General features: G+C 39.8%; 2 protein-coding genes across 2 annotated transcripts; one reads left to right on the plus strand and one right to left on the minus strand.

Annotated features, from left to right (window-relative positions):
• Nucleotides 1–636: 636 nt before the first annotated feature.
• Nucleotides 637–9,033, minus strand: LOC139296786 (desmoglein-2-like protein). The gene is made up of 15 exons (XM_070919299.1): nucleotides 8,980–9,033; nucleotides 8,215–8,337; nucleotides 7,303–7,458; nucleotides 7,057–7,198; nucleotides 6,793–6,956; nucleotides 6,475–6,609; nucleotides 6,174–6,359; nucleotides 5,769–6,046; nucleotides 5,507–5,649; nucleotides 5,188–5,409; nucleotides 4,482–4,712; nucleotides 4,038–4,165; nucleotides 3,746–3,900; nucleotides 3,571–3,616; nucleotides 637–3,303 (listed from the first exon to the last, which is right to left on the minus strand). The coding sequence occupies exons 1-15, from the start codon at nucleotides 9,031–9,033 to the stop codon at nucleotides 2,233–2,235; spliced, it is 3,234 nt and encodes a 1,077-aa protein (XP_070775400.1). The 3' UTR covers nucleotides 637–2,232.
• A 3,422-nt stretch (nucleotides 9,034–12,455) lies between these two features.
• Nucleotides 12,456–21,673, plus strand: dsc2l (desmocollin 2 like). The gene is made up of 17 exons (XM_070919699.1): nucleotides 12,456–12,537; nucleotides 12,694–12,786; nucleotides 12,971–13,061; nucleotides 13,181–13,383; nucleotides 13,486–13,590; nucleotides 14,001–14,156; nucleotides 14,607–14,751; nucleotides 14,845–14,999; nucleotides 15,148–15,282; nucleotides 15,453–15,638; nucleotides 15,779–16,026; nucleotides 16,226–16,368; nucleotides 17,046–17,267; nucleotides 18,745–18,966; nucleotides 19,272–19,387; nucleotides 19,536–19,862; nucleotides 20,307–21,673. The coding sequence occupies exons 2-17, from the start codon at nucleotides 12,754–12,756 to the stop codon at nucleotides 20,502–20,504; spliced, it is 2,685 nt and encodes an 894-aa protein (XP_070775800.1). The 5' UTR covers nucleotides 12,456–12,537; nucleotides 12,694–12,753; the 3' UTR covers nucleotides 20,505–21,673.
• The last annotated feature ends 1,596 nt before the right edge of the window (nucleotides 21,674–23,269 follow it).

Here is a 23,269-nt window from a genome sequence, read left to right on the forward strand (position 1 = left end):
TCTTTTTAACTGTCCATCATGAATCCGTCAGTGTTATTGGAGTGCAATGCTAGATCTCTTTTAATAGAATTTGCATACCAGTACATCACTTGTGTCTTATTCAAGTTTAGATGTGAAAATACTAACAGCCCCAAAGCTGACAACAGTTTGTTGGTCTGTAGGTTCAGTAGAAAAATTGACTGCAAGTGGGTGAAATGGCATTATAGACATTATGATAAGCAATTTCAAATCTAGTGTGCCAGAACACCATATTCATTTTTCAAACCCTTTTAGAAAGACTATTGTACACTAAGCGGAAGGTTGTATTTGTTTACACCTGATTTGCAGTGCAAACAAATAGTTTATTTGAATGACGCCCTTCCTGTTGAAAGCTAGATGACCGGAAAAAAGTGTCTCTTTAAATGAAGACACTATGTAGAGTGTCATCATAACACAAGAACCTCTGCCCCTCCCATGCACGTGTTACATCATACAAGTAGGTGTGTAATTCTATTTTAACATTCCCAACACTTAAGTGTATGAATATATAGTATTGTGAAATGACCACGGTATCTGTAATGTAATGTAGTGCATTAGCATGTTCCTATTAAATATCACAAAAGTGTGAAATCAGAGTCAGGGTCAATACAACAGCTATATTTTTCTATTCAATTTTATTATGACAGGAGGTGCAAAACTTGAAAAACATCATCATTATTAAGTCCAATACTACTCCTTTAATACTACACTTCCAAAGCAATATATACTATATTCATACAGCATATTATAAACTACAGATGAAAAGACATATAAATCAATAGCAAGAACAGCAATATCAAACAGTGTCATTCCATCAAATGTTTTCAGTGCTTGGCAAGTTCATCTTTGGTTACTCTGCCTATCTGCATACCCAAATTATGTTATCTTTACACCCACACACACACATATATATATATATAGACATAAGTCTATCTGGTAATTATAGCACAATATACATTTGTAAAAAATAGGGGCTTTGTACAACATTGTACAGCTTTGGCATTTATTTAAGTCTTTTGGAGTTACAGTTTAGAAGGTCACCCATTCTGTAGAAATAATAAAAAGAGTGCAGTATGTAGTGTAGTTTTTCTCTTCTTTGGTTTATAGTCTGTAATGACTATGTTGCCTACTGATAAAAACAGTCTAATCCCTTCTTGGGGCACCAAATCATTTTGCCTTTGGTTGTTCTGCAGGGTGCTTTCATCAGTATTACAGTATAAACAGCATGTATCTATGTTCAACAGTTTCTAAAGAAGCAGTGGCCACCCATATAACAGTTCCTGATTACAGTATAACTAAGTTCAATAATCTAAAATATCAGCAGAACAGCTTATGGCATGGCTAAGGCTAAAATATTACAAAATGCAACCCAAGCTTTTAGAAATCACACCACACTAAAAAAATACAGTACTCAGAGCACTGAATCTAGTGTTCAAAGCCTATTTGGATAAATGCAACATTATAGTAGCTTCAGTCACAATATTTGTCACAATAATCTTTTTGTTTGTACTCTGCTTTTTCCAATTTCTAGACAAGGTTAGAGGTTAGTAACCTTTGTTTGCTAGGTCCGTATACACTGTAGGTCTGACTGGTTTAGTTGTGTTATGTTTACTGTGGCTGTTCCCGCCCAGAAGCCATGCTAGTTTTGTACCTGAAATAAATACAGTGCTTTTAGGGCTGTCATTGGGTGAGGTCATTTTTTGGGACCAGTGAAAGAGGGAATTCTCACTTCCTTTTTTGCCACGGTTTTCCCTCTGCTGGGATGTAACGACAGAAGTCATATAATGCCTCTTAAAATCTGTTGCTTTGTCCCAATTCTGTACTTTACCCTAATACTGTAAAGTATACACTTTCAACTATTGTTGACAGAGCCTCATTTTAGCAGGTGGCATACAAGAGATGAATGCACTTTTTAGTATTAACAAAACAGCATGGAAAGCCAATACCTTTTATGGCCACGATAGTCACGTAGTCAGTACTATGTGTTAACTACTATGAGCAGTAGTGTTATCACTAGACAAGGACATACAGTATTGCACTTTTGGGCAAGCAGACTAAACTATCCTTTAGCCAGTTTTACCACAATTCATCACAATCTATCTGTATAAAATCTGTCTCTATATACTGAAGTATATTTTAGAATAGTAAAATATATTTCAGTATATAATCACAACAAGTGTGACATTAGCAGATATGCTAAACAAATGGATTGCTTTACGCTCTTGTACTAGATTCAATATTTCTCTCTGTGACTGAGACCTTCTTATGTTGCACAACCACTCTCTGACTCTCTTGCAACTTGGGTGTGGCTGTCAAGCCAAAGTCCTCATTTGACCCTGTAGAACTGCGAGAACCCAGTGAAAAACTTTGAGTTTTCACCTGCAAACCTTGACCTCTGGCCTCCAAATCCTGCTCTGTAATCCCTTGTCCTGTCTGAATAAAGCCCTTTGCTAGACGTGCACCTTGGCCCCCACCTGAGGACCCATTCTCCACCACCAACACTTGTCTGGACCTGGAGACGGTTCCTTGTGAAAGGCCTTGTGCTACCTGTCCTGTCGGCCCACCCATTCCTACTTGCCTATCGACAAGGACTACACCCTGTCCTGTCGCTCCACCAATTCCTACTTGTCTATCTACAAGGACTACACCTTGAGAACCTTGGAGGCCACCAACCTGTACCAGCCCCTGATTAAGCCCAACTTGGCCTACTTGACCCACTGTCTGCTGGGTGCCGCCTGCCACTAACACCATTTGGGGCTTGGGCTCGACTACATACATGGGCGCGGCAGCATAGTACATAGTGGGCTGCTGTATGAGCAGCGTCTGACTGGGAATCAAAATCTTGTCCTGGACATGTACCTTTGGAACGGTTGCTGAACCCTGGGCTCTCGCAATGATTCGCTCCTCCTGGACGATGGTGGAGGATCCAGACGCTACATTGGAGGTGTTGAGGGTGGCGATGTTGACGTGATCCCTGTCCCTGATATTTTCTGTGTGAGTATGGAAGTGTGTGTGGGTGGAGGTGGAGGGCCTGACAGGAGACACTGGTCTGGGTGGAGAGATAGAAACCCCTGCATCCGCAGACTTGATCACCATGGTTGACCCCTGACAAATCTCAGCCAGGGTTTTGAATTTAGGGCCAAGGTCATTGAGGAACACAAGATCATCATCATTCTCAAGAAGGCTGCAGCAACCTACAGAACCTGCCAGGGACTCCTGACCCTCATAGTCATAGACCAGCAAACTGTCCTTCTGCAGGGATTGCTGTGCGGCATGGTTGGATTTCTGCAAACAAATAGAATCAGAATATAATGAGTCCCCAGTCAATAATACTTAATGGTTAAATTGTGATAGAATGATACAGCTCTTACTTGTCCTAACAGACTGTATAATGAAAAGTGTTCTATGAGTTACATTTTGTAAGATATATAATGGGGAAAATCTTTTTAAAGCCAGATTTTCATTCCAGCAGTGTAAGCTAATGCTAATTGCAAATTACTGACTAAACTACTACTAAGTTTTAATTGATTCAAAAGCATTTTATGTACTCACACTTGAATAATACTCCCCCAGGAAGTGATCAGACAGAGCCATCCCATCAAACACCCCTGCACTGTATTGGGAGAAAAGATGTTCTTGTCCTGTCATCATCCCAGCATTCCCAGCACCTATGTAGTCCGCTTTCCCACATGAGTGGTTATATTGGTTGTACAGATGCATATCCTTGGCTGTCATGGTTGAGGTGTTTACGCCACCACCTAAAGCTGCTCCTCCTTCTTCAGCCAGTCCTCCTAGGTACCCCTTTCCCCTAAAGGTGTTGACGTTCTTGGCATTCACTGTGCCACCATCAACTTCCACTGGGGTATGTAGAAGAGGAACATCCTGTGAGAAAAATATGAGATCCCATCAGAGATGCAGCATTTTAGGCAAATTTGAACAAATTTTTTTATTATATTTTTAAACAAAAAATATTCAAATATTCAAAGATCCATTCATCAGGACTGCACTAATCAAAGTACCTTGTCTTCTCCTTGTCCCTCAGTGTGATATGAGATCAGCTGTTCTTTCGTATCAAATGGAATGGCCTTGAAATCTCCAATAGCTGCTGCACCTCCACACAGGCAGAACAGCAGAAGAAGAGGCACCACTGGAAAATGCACACATTTAACACTATGTCAACAGAAATTCTTATAAAAGTATACTGGTCAGGTCAAATAAAGCCCAATCATCAATCAGTGAATTCCTTTCATTCATCCATTGATTTAACTCATGGGAAGAAATAATGGTGTAATTCTTGCCAGGGTCATGATCTGCCTCTTTCAAAAACTGAGACCCACCCACATTAGTTAATCTCTCCAGGCATGCTACAACATGGCAGGTTAGGCAACTTTGTAGGGGAAAGTTGTGATGATTCTTAGCAAAATAACAAACCAGGAAGAGAAAATAAATAATTCTCTACTCACATAGCAGAAGCAGCAGTCCCAGGAGCAGAAGCAGGACACCTGAAGCTCCAAAAACTTTAGTCCCTGTACTGCGCGACACACAGGTTTTAGTGTTTTCATTACAAGTACACACAATTACGTCCATCATCTGAACGTCGGCACATGACTTTCCCTGCTGGTCTTTGACCTCCACTGCTACTTTGTAAGTTCCTGGCCACAAGTTGGCTTGGTCTCGCAGAATAGCTGTGGTTTCTGAAGAAAGAAGAGATCCACATTTTAAAATCTGTCGTTTGTTTGTTTGTGCCTTGCAATATATAATAATGCTTCCTCTCTTCATACAGAAGATGGACTCTTTTTCACTACAGACATTAACTTGTCATGGCAGGAAAAGCACAGATGAGGTTAATAAAATGAATGATGGTTCCAATTGATTTAAATTATTATTTGAGCATAACATTATGTCCTCTAAAGTTTTTTTGGAGCTTAAAATAAAATGTATTTGCAGAAACCATTCAATTTAAACGTGTTTGTGTTATTAATTCAAATGTGTATCATGTGAAGCCAATGAAATGAAATGAATAACACAAAATGTAAAAAACTGCGCAGCATTGAAATGATCACAAACTGCTGGCGAGTCTTTAGGATTCTAATGTTTTGGAGTTACAAACTTGACTACTTAATTTGTCTAAAAATGCCTATTTAATGCAAACCGTAATAGTAATCGTACCATTAAGATGCTCCACTTTCCAATTCCCCTTGCTGCTCTTCTCAATCACAGTGAACTCAAATGGTGCTGTATTGGGGAACTCATCTTCGTCTACCGCTGTGGCGTAGATGACATTATCCTCGAGGCACATGGTCTGAGTTTTAGTGGTCAGTTTAGGACAGTGATCATTAAAGTCCTCCACCTGAATGGCTATGGTCCCCGTGGCAGTTTTTGAGGGCATCTCTGAAAGCCAGATGAAAAGAGAGATTAATACCAACCTGTTGTGCGCCATATTAGTCCACTGGAGAATAACGATAACTGTCATATTTACAGAACTCACCATTGCTGATGCATATAATTTTGGCATAATATGTTCCATTGACTAAGAACTTGGACTCTCTGTCAGGCAGTTTATTCAGCTTGATATCTGCTGTATTTTCATCAATAATCAACCAGTTGTCATCATCGCGGATTTTGGCATACCTGTAAATATGAAAATCCATGTATGTGAGAAAAATTAAGCTATTAACGAAAATACATCAATTCAGAGGCACAAAGGGAGATCTCTATACATCTGCTTTCACTTCGTGGCTGTACTATACCTTACGTTGGTGGCTGTCTGTAGCGTGTCACTGTCAATAGCAGCGTAGGTGGTGATGACTTTGTTGAGCGAGACAGAAGTGTGGTCCTCAGAGAGAGTCACCACTTTGACACTTGGTTGGAAACGGGGTCCTTCCTTCTGATTGACCACATTGATTTTAATGGGGTAGGATTTTGAGGTCATGGACCCTGTCGTGGACGCACTGCCAAAATTGTACTGCGCTTTGTTGGAAACAGCCACTTCCAATTTGAGCACCTTTAGTTCTTCATAGTCCAAGGCCTGCAGATTCAAGGACAATGCACAGGACAAGCATTACATATTAGCCTTTGTAGTGCTCGTTGGGTCACAATCATTCATTTTACTGTTTACAATCTCAGTGCATCAGAATGAGACCACACTCTTTCACCTTGTGAATCATGATAATTCCCTCATTGGTCTTAGAATCAGTAGTGATGCTGAAATAGCCTGCCTCATTCCCTGAAATTATTTCAAAGGCAGCCAGCCAGTTGTCAGTGTGAATCAGATCCATGTCAATGGCTTTGATCCTCATCACTTCCACATTGATGGTGTTCTCCTCCACACTCCCTTCATACTGCAAATAAAAAACACACACCAACAGTTACTTTAGAACAACTAATCAAACATCATCATAGAACCAAATTAAAGAAGAATACAAGCATTGGTGGTGGTAACTGTGCCATACCTACCGACTCTTTTTCCAGGGTCGGAATATTGTCATTTATGTCCAGAATTTTTATCTCAATTTCTCCTGTGCCTGTGTTTCCTCCTGGCTGTCCATTCAAGTCTGAGGCTTGTATAGTCAACTTATAGGTATCTTGTTTCTAAAAAATAGATGAGATACAATACACTGATTGATACGTTCTAGTTTCCAGTAAAAGTTGTTGACTAACATGAGTATGAGTGTGTATATTTGGTTAAAAATTGGTCATACCCCATATATGACCTTTCCTATTCAGCAAAATAAGACGACAAGACAAGAATTTCAGGTCACTAAAGTGTCTCACCTCTCTATCTAGAGTGTTCTGTTGAACCATGACCTCTCCAGTGTGAGAGTTTATGAAGAACATCCTGCCTACGTTACTCTGCTCCACAATGCTGTAGAAGATCTTGGAGTGGGGCGTGTTCTGTTGATCATCATCAGTAGCTATCACTTTCATTACAACAGTACCTAGAAATCACCAATATAAATGAAATAAGACATCAGTTCATGGAGTACAGCTAAAAACACCTTGCCATGTCACAAATATACTGTGGATGACATCAAATACCTGTTGCACTTGATTCATTGACAGATCCGACTTGCTGTACTTTAATGACTGGTGGGCAGTCATTCTCATCCACAACAGTAATTCTAAGGTCAATATCCGTTTCAGCGTTGGACCCGTTGGAGAATTTTGCCACACCTTTTAACTACAAACAGAGATATCACAACTGCTTTACCATTCTCTCACCATACAACTTGAGGATATGGCTGTAAATGCTTTAGATTTCACAAACAAGATGAGTGCTCTTACCTGATAGGAGTCCATCCTCTCTCGGTCCAGAATGGAATAGATTTTCACAAAGCCAGTGTCACGGTTGACACGAAATATGCCTTCAGGGGGCTTATCAACACCAGACCCCGTCAGAAAATACGTTATCTTTGTAAAGTTCTCCTTATCAGAGCGAATCTGAAGAACAAACCACAAAATGAATCCACCTGACCAGGAAATCTAAGACTTTCCAGTTACAAGGAAAAGTGTAAAGGTAGCTTATTTACTGTAAGTGTTTATGATAAAATAGTATACGTATTGTTTTTGTAACTGTATTCTGTAAGGCATCATTTTAAACAAATGTCATTCAGATCATGTGAATGCAAGCACATTACATGATATGTTTATTAAGCTGAAGTGTGGCATCCAAACTGCTTTTGCTCTGACGAGAACAACCACACATCATTATTGTTTGACAGTAATTTAGCTCATTAACTTATGTCCATGTTACAGCATGGATCAGATCATAAAACATATCTTATAAACAAACAATATCTATCTGAGATATGAAACTAGATTGAGAACATCAAACACAGGTGTGTGTGTGTGTGTGTGTGTGTGTGTCTAAACATCAGAACAAAGATGTATTCATCATCGTGCACTGTGTCTGAGCTGACTCATGACTAATTATGAATTATTATGGAAGTTGGCTAGTGACAGGAAAGCTGTTCTCAGACACATACTCAGTCGAAGACAAAACAAAAAAGGTGGCCTGAAGGCTAAAACCAGTGAGGTGGAAAATACGATCAATCATGACAATGATAGAATTATCTTAAGGAATGAAATGTTGCTGTACCTGCGTTAAATATTTCTTGAATAATTCTAAATGAAGAATTAGGATATTCAGTTTGAACATGATTATTTAGACAGAAACAGAACAGAAAAAGTACACACTCTGGCGATACTCTCCAAGCCGGTGTAGTCGTGGTTCTCCTTCAGCTGTCTGGGAGCTATGATCCACTCTCTCTTCTGTCTCTGTAACCATGGCCCGTTTCCTTTGGCCCTCACAGGAACAAGCTGCAGGTAAACGAAGAGGGAGGACAAACTTGATCATTATTAATGTGTAATAATTACAAAACCATATGTTGCTCCTGACTCATACACATATGGCATTCGTATACACATTATTTCTTTTACATCATGAGAGGTTTGGCCCAATGGGGATCTCAGGGTTATACATTACACACTAAATGTGTGCTCACAGCAAATTCATTATTTTATTGTTTATTGTAATTTTACTTTGCATTTGAAGGGGGAGTCTCCATAACTTTGAAACATTTTTAATATTCCCCATATTACAATCTACATCTGAATTGTTTCAAAGCTTAAACCCTCCTCTATAGTTGGACTTGATCGAGACTTCCTGCCCCTAAAGTTTATCCCACATCCAGCGTTAAGAGAAATACTTCTGGAAAGCTGCTTTGCTGGAGAGGAAATAATGAAAGAGCTGTTCCGTGACCACCCAGCACAATATGTGAGCGTCCATGTAAACATGGACACTGCGCATTTGCTTTTTCCTTTTAACTGCACAGGTCTACGTGATGGTTTAACTTTGACTACACTCTGAGAGAAGAGCCACACCTGTTGAAGACCAGTTAGTCTTCACGCGATAATAAGCATCTAACAATAAGCATACGCAATAGTGAATCGAGTACTCGCCGTTAGAAAGGACGCCAGCAGAATAAAAAGGCTGCATTTCAGCAGTGGAGCCATCAGCTTGAAAAAAAAAATAAAAAATAAACTCCTGTTGAGGTGAAGTCGCGTCAAAGTAACTGGCTGAAGTCTGTCGCTGGCTTCGAACAGACTTTGACCCTTTGGACGGGTAGGGACTTTTACAGCAACAGGCGGTTCCTCTCTCGGTTTGATTGCTCACAGGCTACTGCTGATAGCAGGCGGAGGGAGGGAGGGACGAGGAGGTTTGTCCATTTTGTGCAGAAAAGGCAGACTTGACTAACAGGAAATCACTTCAGAGTAGACCCTTTTCCACGGCAGACACGTTGACTTGTTATAGCGGGAAACACACAGGTGAAAGACTCAGCGTCTCAGCATGCAGAATAGCAGGACCCTGGAACCAGCTCGTTTACAATGTTATCAATTACACCTGTGCTTTTCCTGCAAGTTCAAGCTGAAATGTCTGCAGTGAAAAGGGTGGCAATGTGTGAAATCATGTTTTTGTGGATAAAAACGGTGATAAATAAAATGAAAATGTCCACATTGACTTTGCAGTATATTGAGTCTATTTTTTTATTCATGATTTTGATATTCACTTTATAGAAATGTAGTGGAGTCCTTGTCAGACCAACTTTCTCACTCATCTGTAAAACTTCACCTGTGCCTGTGAAATTCCATAAAGGAGTGCACCTCTGTTTCTGGGTTCCCCACCCATAAACATTCAGCTGCACACTGGACTGTGTGAGAGTGTGTGTGTGTGCATGTACAGTAGGCGTTGGCGAGTTTGTTTTACAGAGAAAAACTGAGAAAAAAAAGATAAAGGTGCATGTTGGCACAGTGAGAGGGGTTTGTGTTGCCAAGTTACATGAAACTTTCACTCCCTACATCCAAAGGTGAGTCGGAGAGTAAATGCAGTATCAGTTTTATCTTTCCTGATTAGGACATTAGTTTCTACGAAGGCATTATGATGTATTTGTCTGACAGTTTATCTCACATTTCACTGGAATTTCTGCAGCTCCTATGTCAATTTTTATTTTCTCACAATGAGAATGATTGCTTTTTAAGCGATGTGGGTGATTTTCGATGACAAGTACATGATAAAGAGTGTGCATGCCCGAAAAAGATAGAGAGGGAAAAATAAAAATACTTTCAACTCACTTATGCTGCGTGAGACTGAAGCTACCAACTTTCTTAGTCATGGTTTCAAAGTTATGATTTTGACACAGATTTGATAGGAATTGAAATGTTAAAAGTGCAACATTTTTTTTTGAATAATCACTTTAATTTAGTGAAGTTTGAGTGAACAAAACTGCTTTTGGAGGAACATTTACGTGTTAACATTTCTCCAAAAACCATTTTAATGTGCATATTTTGACAGACCAACAAATGTATAGGCTGGGGTACAGGAGCATTATATTAGTAAGGATATTATCTTAGGAATTAGTTGCAATCGAGCAATGTATTAGTCCATATCAAAACAGTATAGCACAACAACTTCAAGTAGACCTGAGAGCTGAATCAAAAAAGACTGTAGACCATCCAGATCAAGAATAAATTGTGTATTTGTGAGTATTTTGATATGGCTCACTCAGTTGCCATTTTATTAAGTACACCTTCAAATGTGTTGAGTTATACTTAGAAGTGTTTCTAATATCTTATATCAGTCCATATATGTCGATGAGGATAAAGTATATGTCCTGTTTTTGTAATTTCCCCCCGGGATCAAAGAAGTACAAATTCAATGGCAAAAACGGCCATGAAGTTGGTCTCTAAAACACATTACCTTCACTTAGGTATTGTATTGTCACACACATCTATTAGTCACATCATTCTCTTGAAAAAACACGACTGAGCAACTTGTCTCGACCAAACACTAACCATCGCACATGACGTGAATGCTCCACCCTGCCTCTGGCTGGCACTCATCCAGCGTGAGTGGAGAGAAGGGTGGAGCAGTTGCATTAGGTGCACTCAGAAAAAACTTTCTTACCTCAGGGATATACACGTCACTGTCATACACGGAACTGTCTGCTATTACCCATTTGTAAATATATTCTCTGAAAACATCTGGTATGAGCCTTCTGGCACTTACAATAAATTGCACTGACAGTTTGTTGTCATCATTGCAGGTGATTTGTTCCAAACTAGATTTCGCAACATCACGTAGATTCACATAGTTTAATACCTGGGAACACAGTAACAATACTAACCACGCGTTCAAAAGAACAAGCACACCTTGTTACAACATTGTGCTATCCAGTTCAAGATGAGTTGTATGAAGTCATACCATCATGACGCATCTTGCGTATACCTCCTTTGATGTTCAAAATGATGGCTCAAGAGTTCCTGAGAAATTATTCAACTGTGCCTTCCTTCACACTTCACACTACTAATCAGTTATTTGCAGAAACTACAACACCTCTGTTGTGACAAATATTACCTCAGTGTTTCACAATGAGTGGACAGTGCGGGAGGGTGAGGTCAGACATGGTGTCACCAATACAATAAGCAGAATCTGTTCAAACATACTTATACTGTGTAGCCTACTCTGTACACACACTGTAGCCTGAGTATGATAATTCACTTTCATTCTAGCTTGGGACACTGACAGTAGGGTATTTTGCTTAGTCTGTTTTGAGTTTACTGTTAAGACTTCCAGCTGCAAGCCCTTTCATTGTGTTCACGCTCATGACTCACAGCAACGCAGCCTTCCTGACATTTTTCTCACCTTTCCTGTTGCTGCCCCACGTCTGTCTGACTTCCCAATGAACTTTTAAAAAGGACCCCATTACAGTACGTCCAAATGGGACATGTTTTTAAAAAAGGACACAGGCCCAGTGTTGCTGGCCCTGTCCGCTCTCACTTTTTATCAGCAGCTCATAGAGATAGCAAACGCTTCGCTGTGGGAGCAGAGCCTCCCCCACACTGGATTCATTCAGCACACATTCCTGTGGCGTTAAGTGAGGAGCCCAATTTTGTTCCTCCTACGAGAATGCTTCAGTGGAGCTGCAGAGAGAGGAGGGGCATGCAGGGGTCAATCTGTGCATAGACCTGGGAGAGGTTTCTCAGACCAGATCCTCTTGAAAAACAAGCAAACTTGACAAACAAGTAATTATGCAAATTACAATGCCAAAAAGATGATTTCTAAAATATGAATATTTTTTTCTCTGTAGCTTACATAACTATAAGAGCACCTGCTCAGCATAAACAGAAATCAATATAATATCCCTGTTAGACATTATATAGTGCTTTTATAGGCAGTTCTATCTCATATGGTACAGCAATAACTCTTGCATGGATAATTATATGATGTGTTGCAACACCCTAAAATTGAATACAGAATCACTTTAGCTGGAAGAACATTGAAGCAATGTTTCCCCCTGCTGGCAGAGAGAATATATGTATATAAATATATGTTCGCAAACTTTTAGGAGTTGACGCGTTGAGTTCAATAGCGCCAGAACACGGAATACGGCTTGAAGGTGCTTCGCCTTCCGATCCTGCAGGCGGGGAGGGAGGCTCTCAGTCTGGGTGGGGCGGCTCAAGGTGTGTCTGTCTGTTGACTCACTGTAGGCAGCGACAGATAGCGCGGCTCACAGTGAAGTCTGCACGTCTTCATTGAGTGCGCAAGTGCAGGAATAGACAAGTTTCTTCTTTGGGAGTTTTTAACCCAGACACTAATCCATCATCTGTCACTTTCAGGACGAGTCACCTTCGGTGGAGTCCAGCTTCCTCCTACGGACCGTCAAAAGCTTTCAAAAAATGACGAAGGTTTTCATTTTCTGCGTGGTGTTGGTGAGTGTTTTCACTTTTTGTTTAATAAGTCTTTATCGATACAAGTGTTTTACCACGTCATTTCTGTCAACACTATTGACATTCAATTATGTAGTATAATGTAGTTATATGCTATTAAAGGGGTGATTGTCATTCATATTAAGCCTTTTTAATCGATGAGCCTATTTGAAACTTCCTGCCTCAGATCTTGTCCCGCGCGGAGTCCTGTTTTCTCCCGAACTCTCTGTACGTGCGCGTGCCTCAAACGATTCAGGCTGGATACGAAATCATAAAAGGTACTTCACAGATGATGTTCATTAACTCTTTATCGTTACACTTTGAATTCTTTACCGTTTTGGCTTTTGTAACCCCCCCCTCTCTCCCCATTTCACCTTTCCCCTCCCTCGGTTTTCAGTTGCCGACTGTGACACCAGATCAACAACCTTAACTCTGAACGACCCGAGTTTTACAGTGAAGAGTAATGGAGCGATAGAAAGTTTAACTCTGGTGTCAGTGCCGACAGGAGGGCGGACATTTTCTGTGTTTGCTCAGGACAACAGTGGGCCGGAAAGTGAGATGGTAGTTCACCTTGTCCACAGCACAATGCAGGAAAGAGAGGTAAGATTACACGTGATCATATTCGTTTAGAGCAGGTTTATACAGGTGAGAATGTTAATGTTCATTTATTTTAACATTTCTTTCCCTGTTTGCATATCACAGCCCAAAGGCCAAGGCTTCCTGAAGCGCTCGAAGAGACGTTGGAGTCCCCCTCCCTTCAACATATTAGAGAATGATGCAGGGCCTTATCCAAAACAAATTGAAAGGGTAATCTCAATCTTGAAAATATAGGCTACTTTAGCATTGTAGTGTGTGTAAGGTTCATACTACATGACCTTTATCGCAGCATTTGCAAAACAAATTCTCTTCATTTTCCTCTCACTGCACTTTGCGTTTCTTTTCTCCCATGTTCTTTTAATTCCAGGTGACCTGATTCACACACCCAGACACACCCTTTTAAATTAGGCTGCATGACTGTGTATGACTTTATGCAGTGATGAATTCCTTTGGTGTTTTTATACCTGCACTATGAGATTGTCTATTGGCATCTGCTCAAAGATATCATGGAGTCGCATGTTCCTTTTCCTTGACCCATTTCAAGGTTTCATTGTTTGTGAATAACAGAATCCGTGTTCAGTTTACTTGTATATGTTTGAATTATTTGGTTTCTGCTGTAGATTGTATCAGACTCATCAGCCAACCAAGACGTGTACTACACCTTCAGTGGACCTGGTTTCAACGAACATCCAGTGGGAGTGTTCAGTCTGGACAGGAATACTGGGATGTTATCTGTTCACCAGCCAGTTGATCGTGAAGAATTCCCATCATTCACAGTGAGTGTGAAATAGGGCTGCAGCTAACGATTACTTTCCTAACTGATTCATCCAACGATTGGTTTGGTCTGTGAAATGCCATAAAACAGTGGAAAGTAACCATCACAGTTTTCCTAATGCCCAAGGTGGCGTCTTCAAATTGCTTGTTTTGTCTGAGCAACACTTCAGTTTACTATCATATGAAACAAGCGAAAAAAGCAGCAAACCCTCACAGATGAGAAGTTGGAACCAAGTAGAGTAATATAACAATTAATAGTCGCATATTCATTTTCTGTTAACTGTTTCGGCTCTAGAGTGAAATGACCCTTAAGCGTAATAATAGATATTTGACATTAAAGGACGTCTGTTGAAAGGCATTTTAAATGACCAATCTGACTTATCTGAATCTGAAATAGATTAAACTATATGATATGTGTGTTAACCTTGTAAAATTGACTTTTTTCTTCACAGCTAAGGACCGAAGTTTTCAACGTAAGAACAAATCAGCCCACAGACGAACCCTTGCCCATCACTATCATCGTAGATGACGTGAATGACAACGCTCCCACATTCAAAGGCCCACTGCAGTATGCTGTGCTCGAGCAAAGCAAAGCAGGTGAGGAACATGAAATGACACGCCAGTGATCTTGCTGTATTTGACACTCAGTGTGGGTGATAATAACCTCCATGACCATGTTTTACACCACAGGGACTGTGGTAGGCAAAGTGAGTGCTACAGATCGAGACTTACAAGGATCCCTCCACGCCAAGATCAGGTACACTCTCTTGACTGGATTAGACCTGTTTGTCATCCACCCAGAGACAGGTGTCATCACCACGGTAACTAACACTCTGGACAGAGAGGTGAGCACCGACGCCACTGTATTAATGATTTACTCTGAAATACGACGTAGAAATTAGAGGATACAGATGCTCTATCTTGTTCTCTTGCCTCATCTTAACATGTTATTTACCCTTTTCTCGTATCATTTTGTCAATTTTTTTTCTTTAGGTGAAAGACAAGCATATGGTGACTGTACAAATCAAAGATATGGACGGAGCAGTAACTGGTCTGTCCAACACAGGAACAGCAACCATTACTCTGGGAGACATCAACGACAACCCACCAACTTTCACAAAAAAATCTGTAAGTGGTTAGCAATTACACATCTTGAAATGATTTAATGTTTTGTGACGATAAAATGAAACACAGCAAATGCATTTTATATGAAGTGTAACTGTACAGGGGGTTTTAACCCGTGTTTTAGTAAAAGATTGGTTATCAAATTTAAGTAAGACACTTTTTGTTTCCTTTAGTACGAAGCCAATGTGCCAGAAAACGAAAAGGAAAAACTTATACTCCGAATTCCCGTTGAAGATAAGGATTTAATAAACACACCAAACTGGATTTCTAAGTTCGTCTTAACTAAAGGAAATGAAAGTGGAAACTTCAGAATCGACACTGACCCTAAAACAAACGAAGGGCTTCTGTACGTCTCGAAGGTGAGTACGATATTGTATTATTATTACTATGAAATAAGTAGTAGTAGTACAGCGAGAGATCTACATATTATGGAAAATCAAGGCCTGTAACAAGAAATATTGTTTTGTGTTTACAATACACTCCCTCCCTGTCTGTCCAGCCTTTAGATTATGAGACGACCAAAAATGTAAAGCTTGAGATTATGGCGCGTAATGAAGCCGAGCTGAGCGGCACCGCGGCCCAATGGGTGTCCATTCCTGTGGATGTCACTGTCACCAATGTCGATGAGGGTCCACAATTCGCAGCTCCTACAGTCCGCTTCACCGTCAAAGAGAACACGCCAAACGGCACGCTGATAGGAAGCTACGTAGCTGTAGATCCTGAGACCAAGAGCAGCAAAGGCATCACGTGAGCAACTTTACTTTCTATTTGTCTTTATGTAATGATCTTTCCTGTGGAACAGTACGGCTGATAGCAGACAGCAGCTTATCCTCAAAACCCCAACTCAAGTTTCTGTTACCTCTCTTTAACACTGGAGGGCAGACTTTCACTGCTGAATTGAAGAGTGTGCTACTAATACACAAGCACTTTTTCCATTGTCTCCCAGATATTACAAGTCCACAGATCCAGCCTCCTGGATCAATGTCGACAGAAACACCGGAGAGCTGAAGATTGCAAACACTATTGACAGAGAGTCACAGTTCGTCCAGAATGGAATTTACAACATCACCATGAAGGCTGTTGATGCTAGTAAGTTGCTTGTGAAATGTACTGTACATTTCCTTCTCCATGACTTCTATAAGCCACACAGAACTCAAGCTGTTATTATATCACAAAAAGCTTGTGCTGTTATCCGAGCAATATATCTCCTGTGCTTCCATAATTCTGCTGAACCTTATAACCACTTGACTTGATTGAAGAATTGAAGAAATCACAGGTTTCGACACAGCGCTGTTGCCTATTTCTTAACTCAGATCTTTTCCTGACTGTCTCTGTTGGGTTTGGCAAATATCCACCATACTGTAACCATGAAACCTGTGGACAGTAAATAGTCTTCCTGTCATATCACCACAAATGACATATTTTCACACCTTTTTGACGGCATTGTCATCAGCCATGTTATTAAGAACACCAGCCCCACCCTCACCAGTATCTGTCTGAACAAACAGCCAGTTTGTCCTCTCTTCGTCTCACCTGAGAACACCTGTTGACAAGATGTGATATGACTAGTCATTTACAATGACTCACAATACTCTGTGTGATGTGCGGGCTGATGGAAATTGGGCTCTTATCCCAGATACATGTCAGAATTTTAAATTTCCTGGTCATTGACACACAAACTGAGCACAACCAACAATCTTGTTTTTCCTCTGTACCGACATGCCCTTATTTGTCCTACATGCTAATTAATTACTAATGTATTTCAGGCTCCAAGACAGGAACAGGAACGGTTATCATTGTGGTGGAGGATGTCAACGACAACATGCCGGCGCTCCCCACCGGCGAGCTGGTGCTGTGTGAGAAGGAAGGAGAGCTTGGTTCTGTGCTGGTTGTGGCTGAAGACCACGACCAGTCTCCCTTTTCTTTCCCCTTCAGCTTTAGTTTGCCACGTGATCATGATGGCGTATGGTCTGTGACCACATATAATGGTAGGTGGTTGTATTTTTACCCACTTGATCTACGTCTGTTAGAGAGTGTCTTCTAAACAAAATACAAAAACTACAGTATGTTTTCAATGGAGAAAATGTTTAATGGGCAGTTTGGATAAATACTTTTTTCTATATGAATTACTCACATTATGAATGTTGACTCCAGTTAATGGAGAGTTGTTTAACAACAGCAAAACATGTTGAAACATCCGTGAAAGTTCTGTAACTGTTCAAACTACTCACACAGCACAATCCAAGTTATTCATTCAAATGTTTACTATCAACGAAACTGTCAGATTTTTCTTTTGGTCAAAGCTATCAAAATACACCACCAAAATAAAATCTAACAGATTTAGAGATTTAGAGAAGTTGTTTAGAGCTCGACTGATAATGAATTTTTGAGAGTGATACCAATACCAACTGTGGTGGAAGAATTCATATAATTTATTAAAAGTAAAACCACACTGAAAAAAAAACTGCATTACAAATTGAAATCCTGCATTCAATCTTACTTAAGTAAAAGTATCATCAGCAAATTGTACTTCTAGTTTCAAAAGTAAAAGTACTTGTCATGCAGCAGAATGACCCCTGTTAGCTATATATGTTAGTTTAGTGGATCATTAACATGTAAGTAGCCGATTAATGTGACTTTGAGGGAAAACTCATTGTAACTTCTTTGTGTACAGTTTGGAAGTTGATTATTAACAATTTATCATATTTTAATAACTAATTTTACGTTTTGTAACTATAGCTGTCAAATAAAAGTAGTAAAGAGTAAAAACTACAAAATCTGCCTCTGAAATATAGTAAAGTAGCAGAAAATTACAGTATTGTAATTGTTTTTCTGAAGTGCAGTACTTTAAATATATTAAAAGCTAAAAGGAATTAAAAACGAAACAAACATTTTTGATGAGGATCCCTTGACTTTGTTTTTTAAATAATTGTGACCATGATATGTAAAGAGTGGGACGTTTTACAGTTGAAAAAGGAACTTGTGCTCCCTGGTGGACAAACTATGCAATGCTGACACTGTTTCTTAAGTTGTTACTTCTTAGGCATCATATGTGCTGATACGATATATCTAATAAGCTAATATCGGACATTAATATTGGCTGGCTGATTTATCATTTGGGCACTAGTATGTTGTTTGGGACATACAGAGTATACAAGTGGATTCTTGAGACAGATTTTGCTGCATGCATACTAAAGATAAGATTTTACATACTGTACGTTTTGATTTTGTTTTAGTGGGTGCACAAGTAACTTGTCATGGCAACCAATTTGTAAGTTGTGTTCGACTTTTTGGGCTCACAGGTTACAGAGGGTCAATATTTTGATATAAAATGACAATTGCGATGTGTGTGATGAAGTATTTGCTGAAAGCATGAAAATGAAAAATTCACTTCAAGTTGAAAGTGTTTTGCACAGTGTTGCATCGCTATTTCTCATAATGTTTACACGTGTGTTTCCTCCTTAGACACAGCAGCTACGTTGCAGCAGATGAAAGAGCTTCCTACGGGGATACACAAAGTTCCCGTGGACGCTACAGATCTGCAGGGCTTTGGTGAAACACAGACGGTGAAAGTGAGGATCTGCCAGTGCAGGAATGGAGTCTGCTTGGCCAAGCAAAGCTCTGTGTCATTCGGGCCACTGGCTTTACTGGCTCTGCTGTTGCCTCTGCTCCTCCTCCTACTGCTCTGTGAGTGCCCCCACTGCTATACTCTTACCAGCAGAATTGTGTAGGCTACACTGTGCAGATAATGAAACAGGAATTTTGTGCTCATGCATGTGTAAAAGCACGAGAAGAGTGATAGAAAGTTAGTGGTTCTGTCACTGAATTATGCATTGTATATTTGGTACTGAGCAATGATATGTGGTATTATTATGAAGTGTATAATGCCATTATGCTCACTCTTGCCTACCACATGTGGAACATTGTTTTATGAAAATAAAAATGCACAATCCTTGGCACTGATTTCTAACACACTTCCTTTGTTATTGCAGGCTTGCTTCTTGCCTTTTTCTGTGCGACAAAGAGAGAGAAGATGGAACTTGAGGATATGGGAGACAGTGGTGGCATCCTGCTCAAATCAAACACTGAGGCTCCAGGGGAAGAAGTGGTAAGGACATAATAATGAAAGCATTGCCTGGGCTCATACCCTTGTAAAGGAACCTTATTTCTATCTCTTTTCTTTCCTGTTTTCCTTCATTTATTTATCAGTTGTTGCTTGATTGCTCATATTTTTGTTTTGTTGTGTTTCTCTATAGGATTCAAGTCTCATCAATGTTCCCACTATTGGGGTTGAACAAGCAGTGAAGGGCTCAGTTAAGGGTTCTATGGTGAATGCAGGATGGCTGGGGAATAACAGCGGCAGCACAATCGGAGCCCACCCCATACATGATAATGGAATGTATAAGTCTGCTGCAAAAGAGCTCCATTATGGCCAGTATGATAGCCAGTATGATAGCCAGTATGGCACACAGCTAAATGGAGGTAATCTCCTTGGTAGCGGCATGGCCTTTGACAGCAGGTACTATGGCCAGGACTCAGCTGTTCTTCACACCTGGCAAACAAATGGACGCTATCTAAACCAGGTAATGTTTTAGAGTTAAAAACATTTAAACAGAATTCATGTATATGGTACAACAAAAAATATGTCCAAGTGGAAGTTAGCACAAAAAGTGGGAGAACGTGGCAGAATTAAATGTGTCCAGATGTGTACACCTTCCATTCTCGGAGGTTTAATAACTTCTTTGTTATCTGTAAGAGCTTCGGTAACTCTCATGTGTAATATAATCTTGTGTTCTAAGCTGTGATAGTATCCTCTGTAAACTTTAATATTTCTCAACTTCTTGGTGAGAAATATTATTTCTCTAACTTGTGGGAGAGTTGTTTGTTTGCTGTGTAATATCTGACTGCCAGTCATATCCTGAGCAGCCTTGTGTTATCACATGGTGTAGTATCCCCCTTCCTAAAGCTCAGACTGAGTCCACACTGAGTAATAACACACTTCCTCTCCCTCTAACTTGGTCTTGCAGAAGCTGACCTATCTGGGAACAGAGGAGGACGGGCGGTACGCAGACGACATCATCCACTCCTACGGGTTTGAGGGGATGGGCTCTGCGGCTGGCTCTGTGGGATGCTGTAGTGACTATGGCGACGACGATAACCTTGACTTCCTCAACACACTCGGACCAAAGTTCAAAACTCTCGCAGAGACTTGCACAAACACATGAACAATGAAGCTCAACCATAATGGTGTTTACAGGATGCAGAGGGGCCTGGGATCTGAATGCTTGGTATGCCCCCGAACATGAATGAGAAAAAGAACAAGCAGACATCAGTGTGTGCCTATGTGTTGCTTTTTTTTTTTGCTGCTTTTTGGTAAGTCTTTTGCACTGAAATCTATGCAGGTGCAGGCGGTTGTACATATTTTGTGTCGTGTGTTAGGTGTTGTTTGCTTTTAGACTCTTGGTTTTCCATCCACCCATTAGCTATACTTGCTTATCCTTTTTGAGGACGGCGGAGGGGGGGCTGGTTTTGCAGGTTTATAATGGTAGTTTGTATTGATATGATGTATGCAGTTAATGGCTGTGGGGTTTTATATCAATTAGTAACACCTTAGGGTATTTTGGTTATTATTAATAATCCTTGTTGACAGTAAATGATACAATTGCATTTGAGTGGCTGAATTTAAATTGTTTGCTAAATTTTATATTTTTAATACATTTTTTAAAGAAAAATAAAAGAAATACCTAAATGAAATAAAACAACAATAAAACTACCTTTTTAGATATTTTACATGAAAATACTTAATTCAGATTACATGCTTATAATTATTTATATTTATAACAGTAATGTAGACTGTCTTCCTCTGGTTTTCCAAGTCATACAGTAATTAGCTGTGCAAACACATTCCAGTGCAGCTATTGACCGTTGACTGAGCGTAGTTTCAGCCCTCAGTGTCATTAAGGTTGTTGCAACATTCAGGCAGTAATCCTGTGAAAGTCAGCACAAGGGCGTGAAAGGGAGGAGTGAGGTGTTACTGACACTGACTGCAACTGTCTGAATACCAGATATGAGAAAAGAAAAGCTAAACAGATCAGAAAAATGTCCTTGAACCTGCTAATTAAAGGGAATCAGACATTCCCATATGTGTATATTAAGTTGTCAAAGTTGTAAATTTAGTATGGTCATAACAAGAATGTTTCTCTTGGTGTTGCAGATGTAGTTCTATAGAAATCTCAGCTTAATTTAATGGAAATAAAATGGTTGTTGAAAAGGCTATAAGCACTGTAACTTGACTAAATGCACCAAAGTCTTTGCTTACAGCTTGGATCTCATGTTACAGTATGTTTTTTTTTTATAAGAATTAACTTGTAAAATAAAAAAAAGGTTCATTGCACTGTTTTGACTCTGTACTTTGGCAGAACGATTAGAGCCAAGACAATTGTTCATTGTGCTCTGTTTGTGTACTCTGGTGAATGATTTACTGGGTGTGGCACTCTGAGCTTGCACAATATGAACAACACAATGTTACACCTACTGGCTCCTAGCTAATATTTCACCTCCAGACTGCAGATCAGGTGGATTTTGCATACAGTACAGTATCATACAGTCACATGCACTATCATTGTGCCTTCCCTGTAATCATCCAATGTTCTCCATGTCAGCTGTATCTGTTGCCCCAAAGTTTAGCTACAACATCCAGTAGAATATGTCATTGGCCGTCATCTTTGAAACAGATTTTGCAGTAACAGGAAATTCACTGTAGGATCCAATCAACGTTACTTAGAATTAATTATTGATGACATATTTAAAATGGTGAGATTCTGTAGATAACAAGCTTAGCTACATTATGCACAGACCTCCATGAATAAATAATACAGTATAACAAATGTATTGAGATCCAAATTGAAATCCTCTGTGAGTTCCTGATCTCATTACGCTCAGGCCGATTATGGATTATTAATTTATAGATAATATTTTTTAAAAAGCGTCGGTGCTCGTAAACAATTCACCAACTTTCGTTAAGCTGACGTGCAGATCGTGCATCAGTGTGATGAATTACAAATCTGAAGCTGGAAATATAATTATAGGGTCTAGAAAGGACCATCTGTCATGTGATTGTGGTGATGAGTATCAAAGATGACAGCAGAGACCAGGAGAAAAAAAAGGGGGGAAATTAAATCTTGGAATGAAATCAGTCTCTCGCTACGAACACTGGAATCTTGTTAAAAATACAACAATATTATCTGCACAGATTACAATAATACTGTCACAATTATGGGAGGATGTGAACGAGACTTGAACATCAAAGGCTTTTTGCTCAAAATCCCACTGGGGCCAATTAGGAGCATCCTGAAAAGTCACTTAACTCAAAATAATGAAAATAAGCAGTTAACCCAAATATCTAAAGAAGGCTCTCCAAGCACTGACAACAGCTCTATTACCCCTGTTTTACCAATAAACAGTCTGTTTTCTTTTTAATTACTATTCTCTGCAGAAATAAAAGCTTTTGTGTGTTCTAGAAATCTGCAATGATTCAAATTCCTTGGTATTTTTGGAAACACTCTTAGATTTCTGAAGAATTTCTCATGCTCTATCCACCATGAGCCAGATATTTAGCATGTTGTGGACACCAGAGTTTATGCTCGCCGTTGTGCTGTGACCAACAAACTGGTCACAGTGATGACACAGCATGAAGACCTAGGAGTGAATGTTGCTTGAACAGCAAAAATCATTTGACAAACAGTTTATTTATAGATGCTGACTACTCAATAGGTGTGAAATGTATCATGGAAGTCCAAACTGAGAAGCAGGGAGGAAAGAGTTTGACGTGCCGGTAGAAGATTTTATATGGTAATTATATGATTGGCATCACTCTGTCACTAACCTGACTTACATTTTCACACATTTTCATTCTAAAACATAGTTACATAGTACTATACTGCACAAAACAACATACTCAGCTGTCCTGACATATGGTGTGTGTGTGTGT

The sequence above is a fragment of the Enoplosus armatus genome, chromosome 14, assembly GCF_043641665.1.
Source record: "Enoplosus armatus isolate fEnoArm2 chromosome 14, fEnoArm2.hap1, whole genome shotgun sequence".
Taxonomy (NCBI): domain Eukaryota; kingdom Metazoa; phylum Chordata; class Actinopteri; order Centrarchiformes; family Enoplosidae; genus Enoplosus; species Enoplosus armatus.

What these genes read in the sequence shown, in the direction of transcription:
- dsc2l (XM_070919699.1), top strand. Translation starts at nt 12,754, where the DNA reads ATGACGAAGGTTTTCATTTTCTGCGTGGTGTTG. An exon ending in TCATTTTCTGCGTGGTGTTG is followed by an intron (nt 12,787 to 12,970) that starts GTGAGTGTTTTC and finishes TTCCTGCCTCAG; the next exon opens with ATCTTGTCCCGCGCGGAGTC. An exon ending in TGGATACGAAATCATAAAAG is followed by an intron (nt 13,062 to 13,180) that starts GTACTTCACAGA and finishes CTCGGTTTTCAG; the next exon opens with TTGCCGACTGTGACACCAGA.
- LOC139296786 (XM_070919299.1), bottom strand. Translation starts at nt 9,033, where the DNA reads ATGGCTCCACTGCTGAAATGCAGCCTTTTTATTCTGCTGGCGTCCTTT. An exon ending in GGGACTGCTGCTTCTGCTAT is followed by an intron (nt 4,166 to 4,481) that starts GTGAGTAGAGAA and finishes TGCATTTTCCAG; the next exon opens with TGGTGCCTCTTCTTCTGCTG. An exon ending in TGGGGGAGTATTATTCAAGT is followed by an intron (nt 3,304 to 3,570) that starts GTGAGTACATAA and finishes ATTTGTTTGCAG; the next exon opens with AAATCCAACCATGCCGCACA.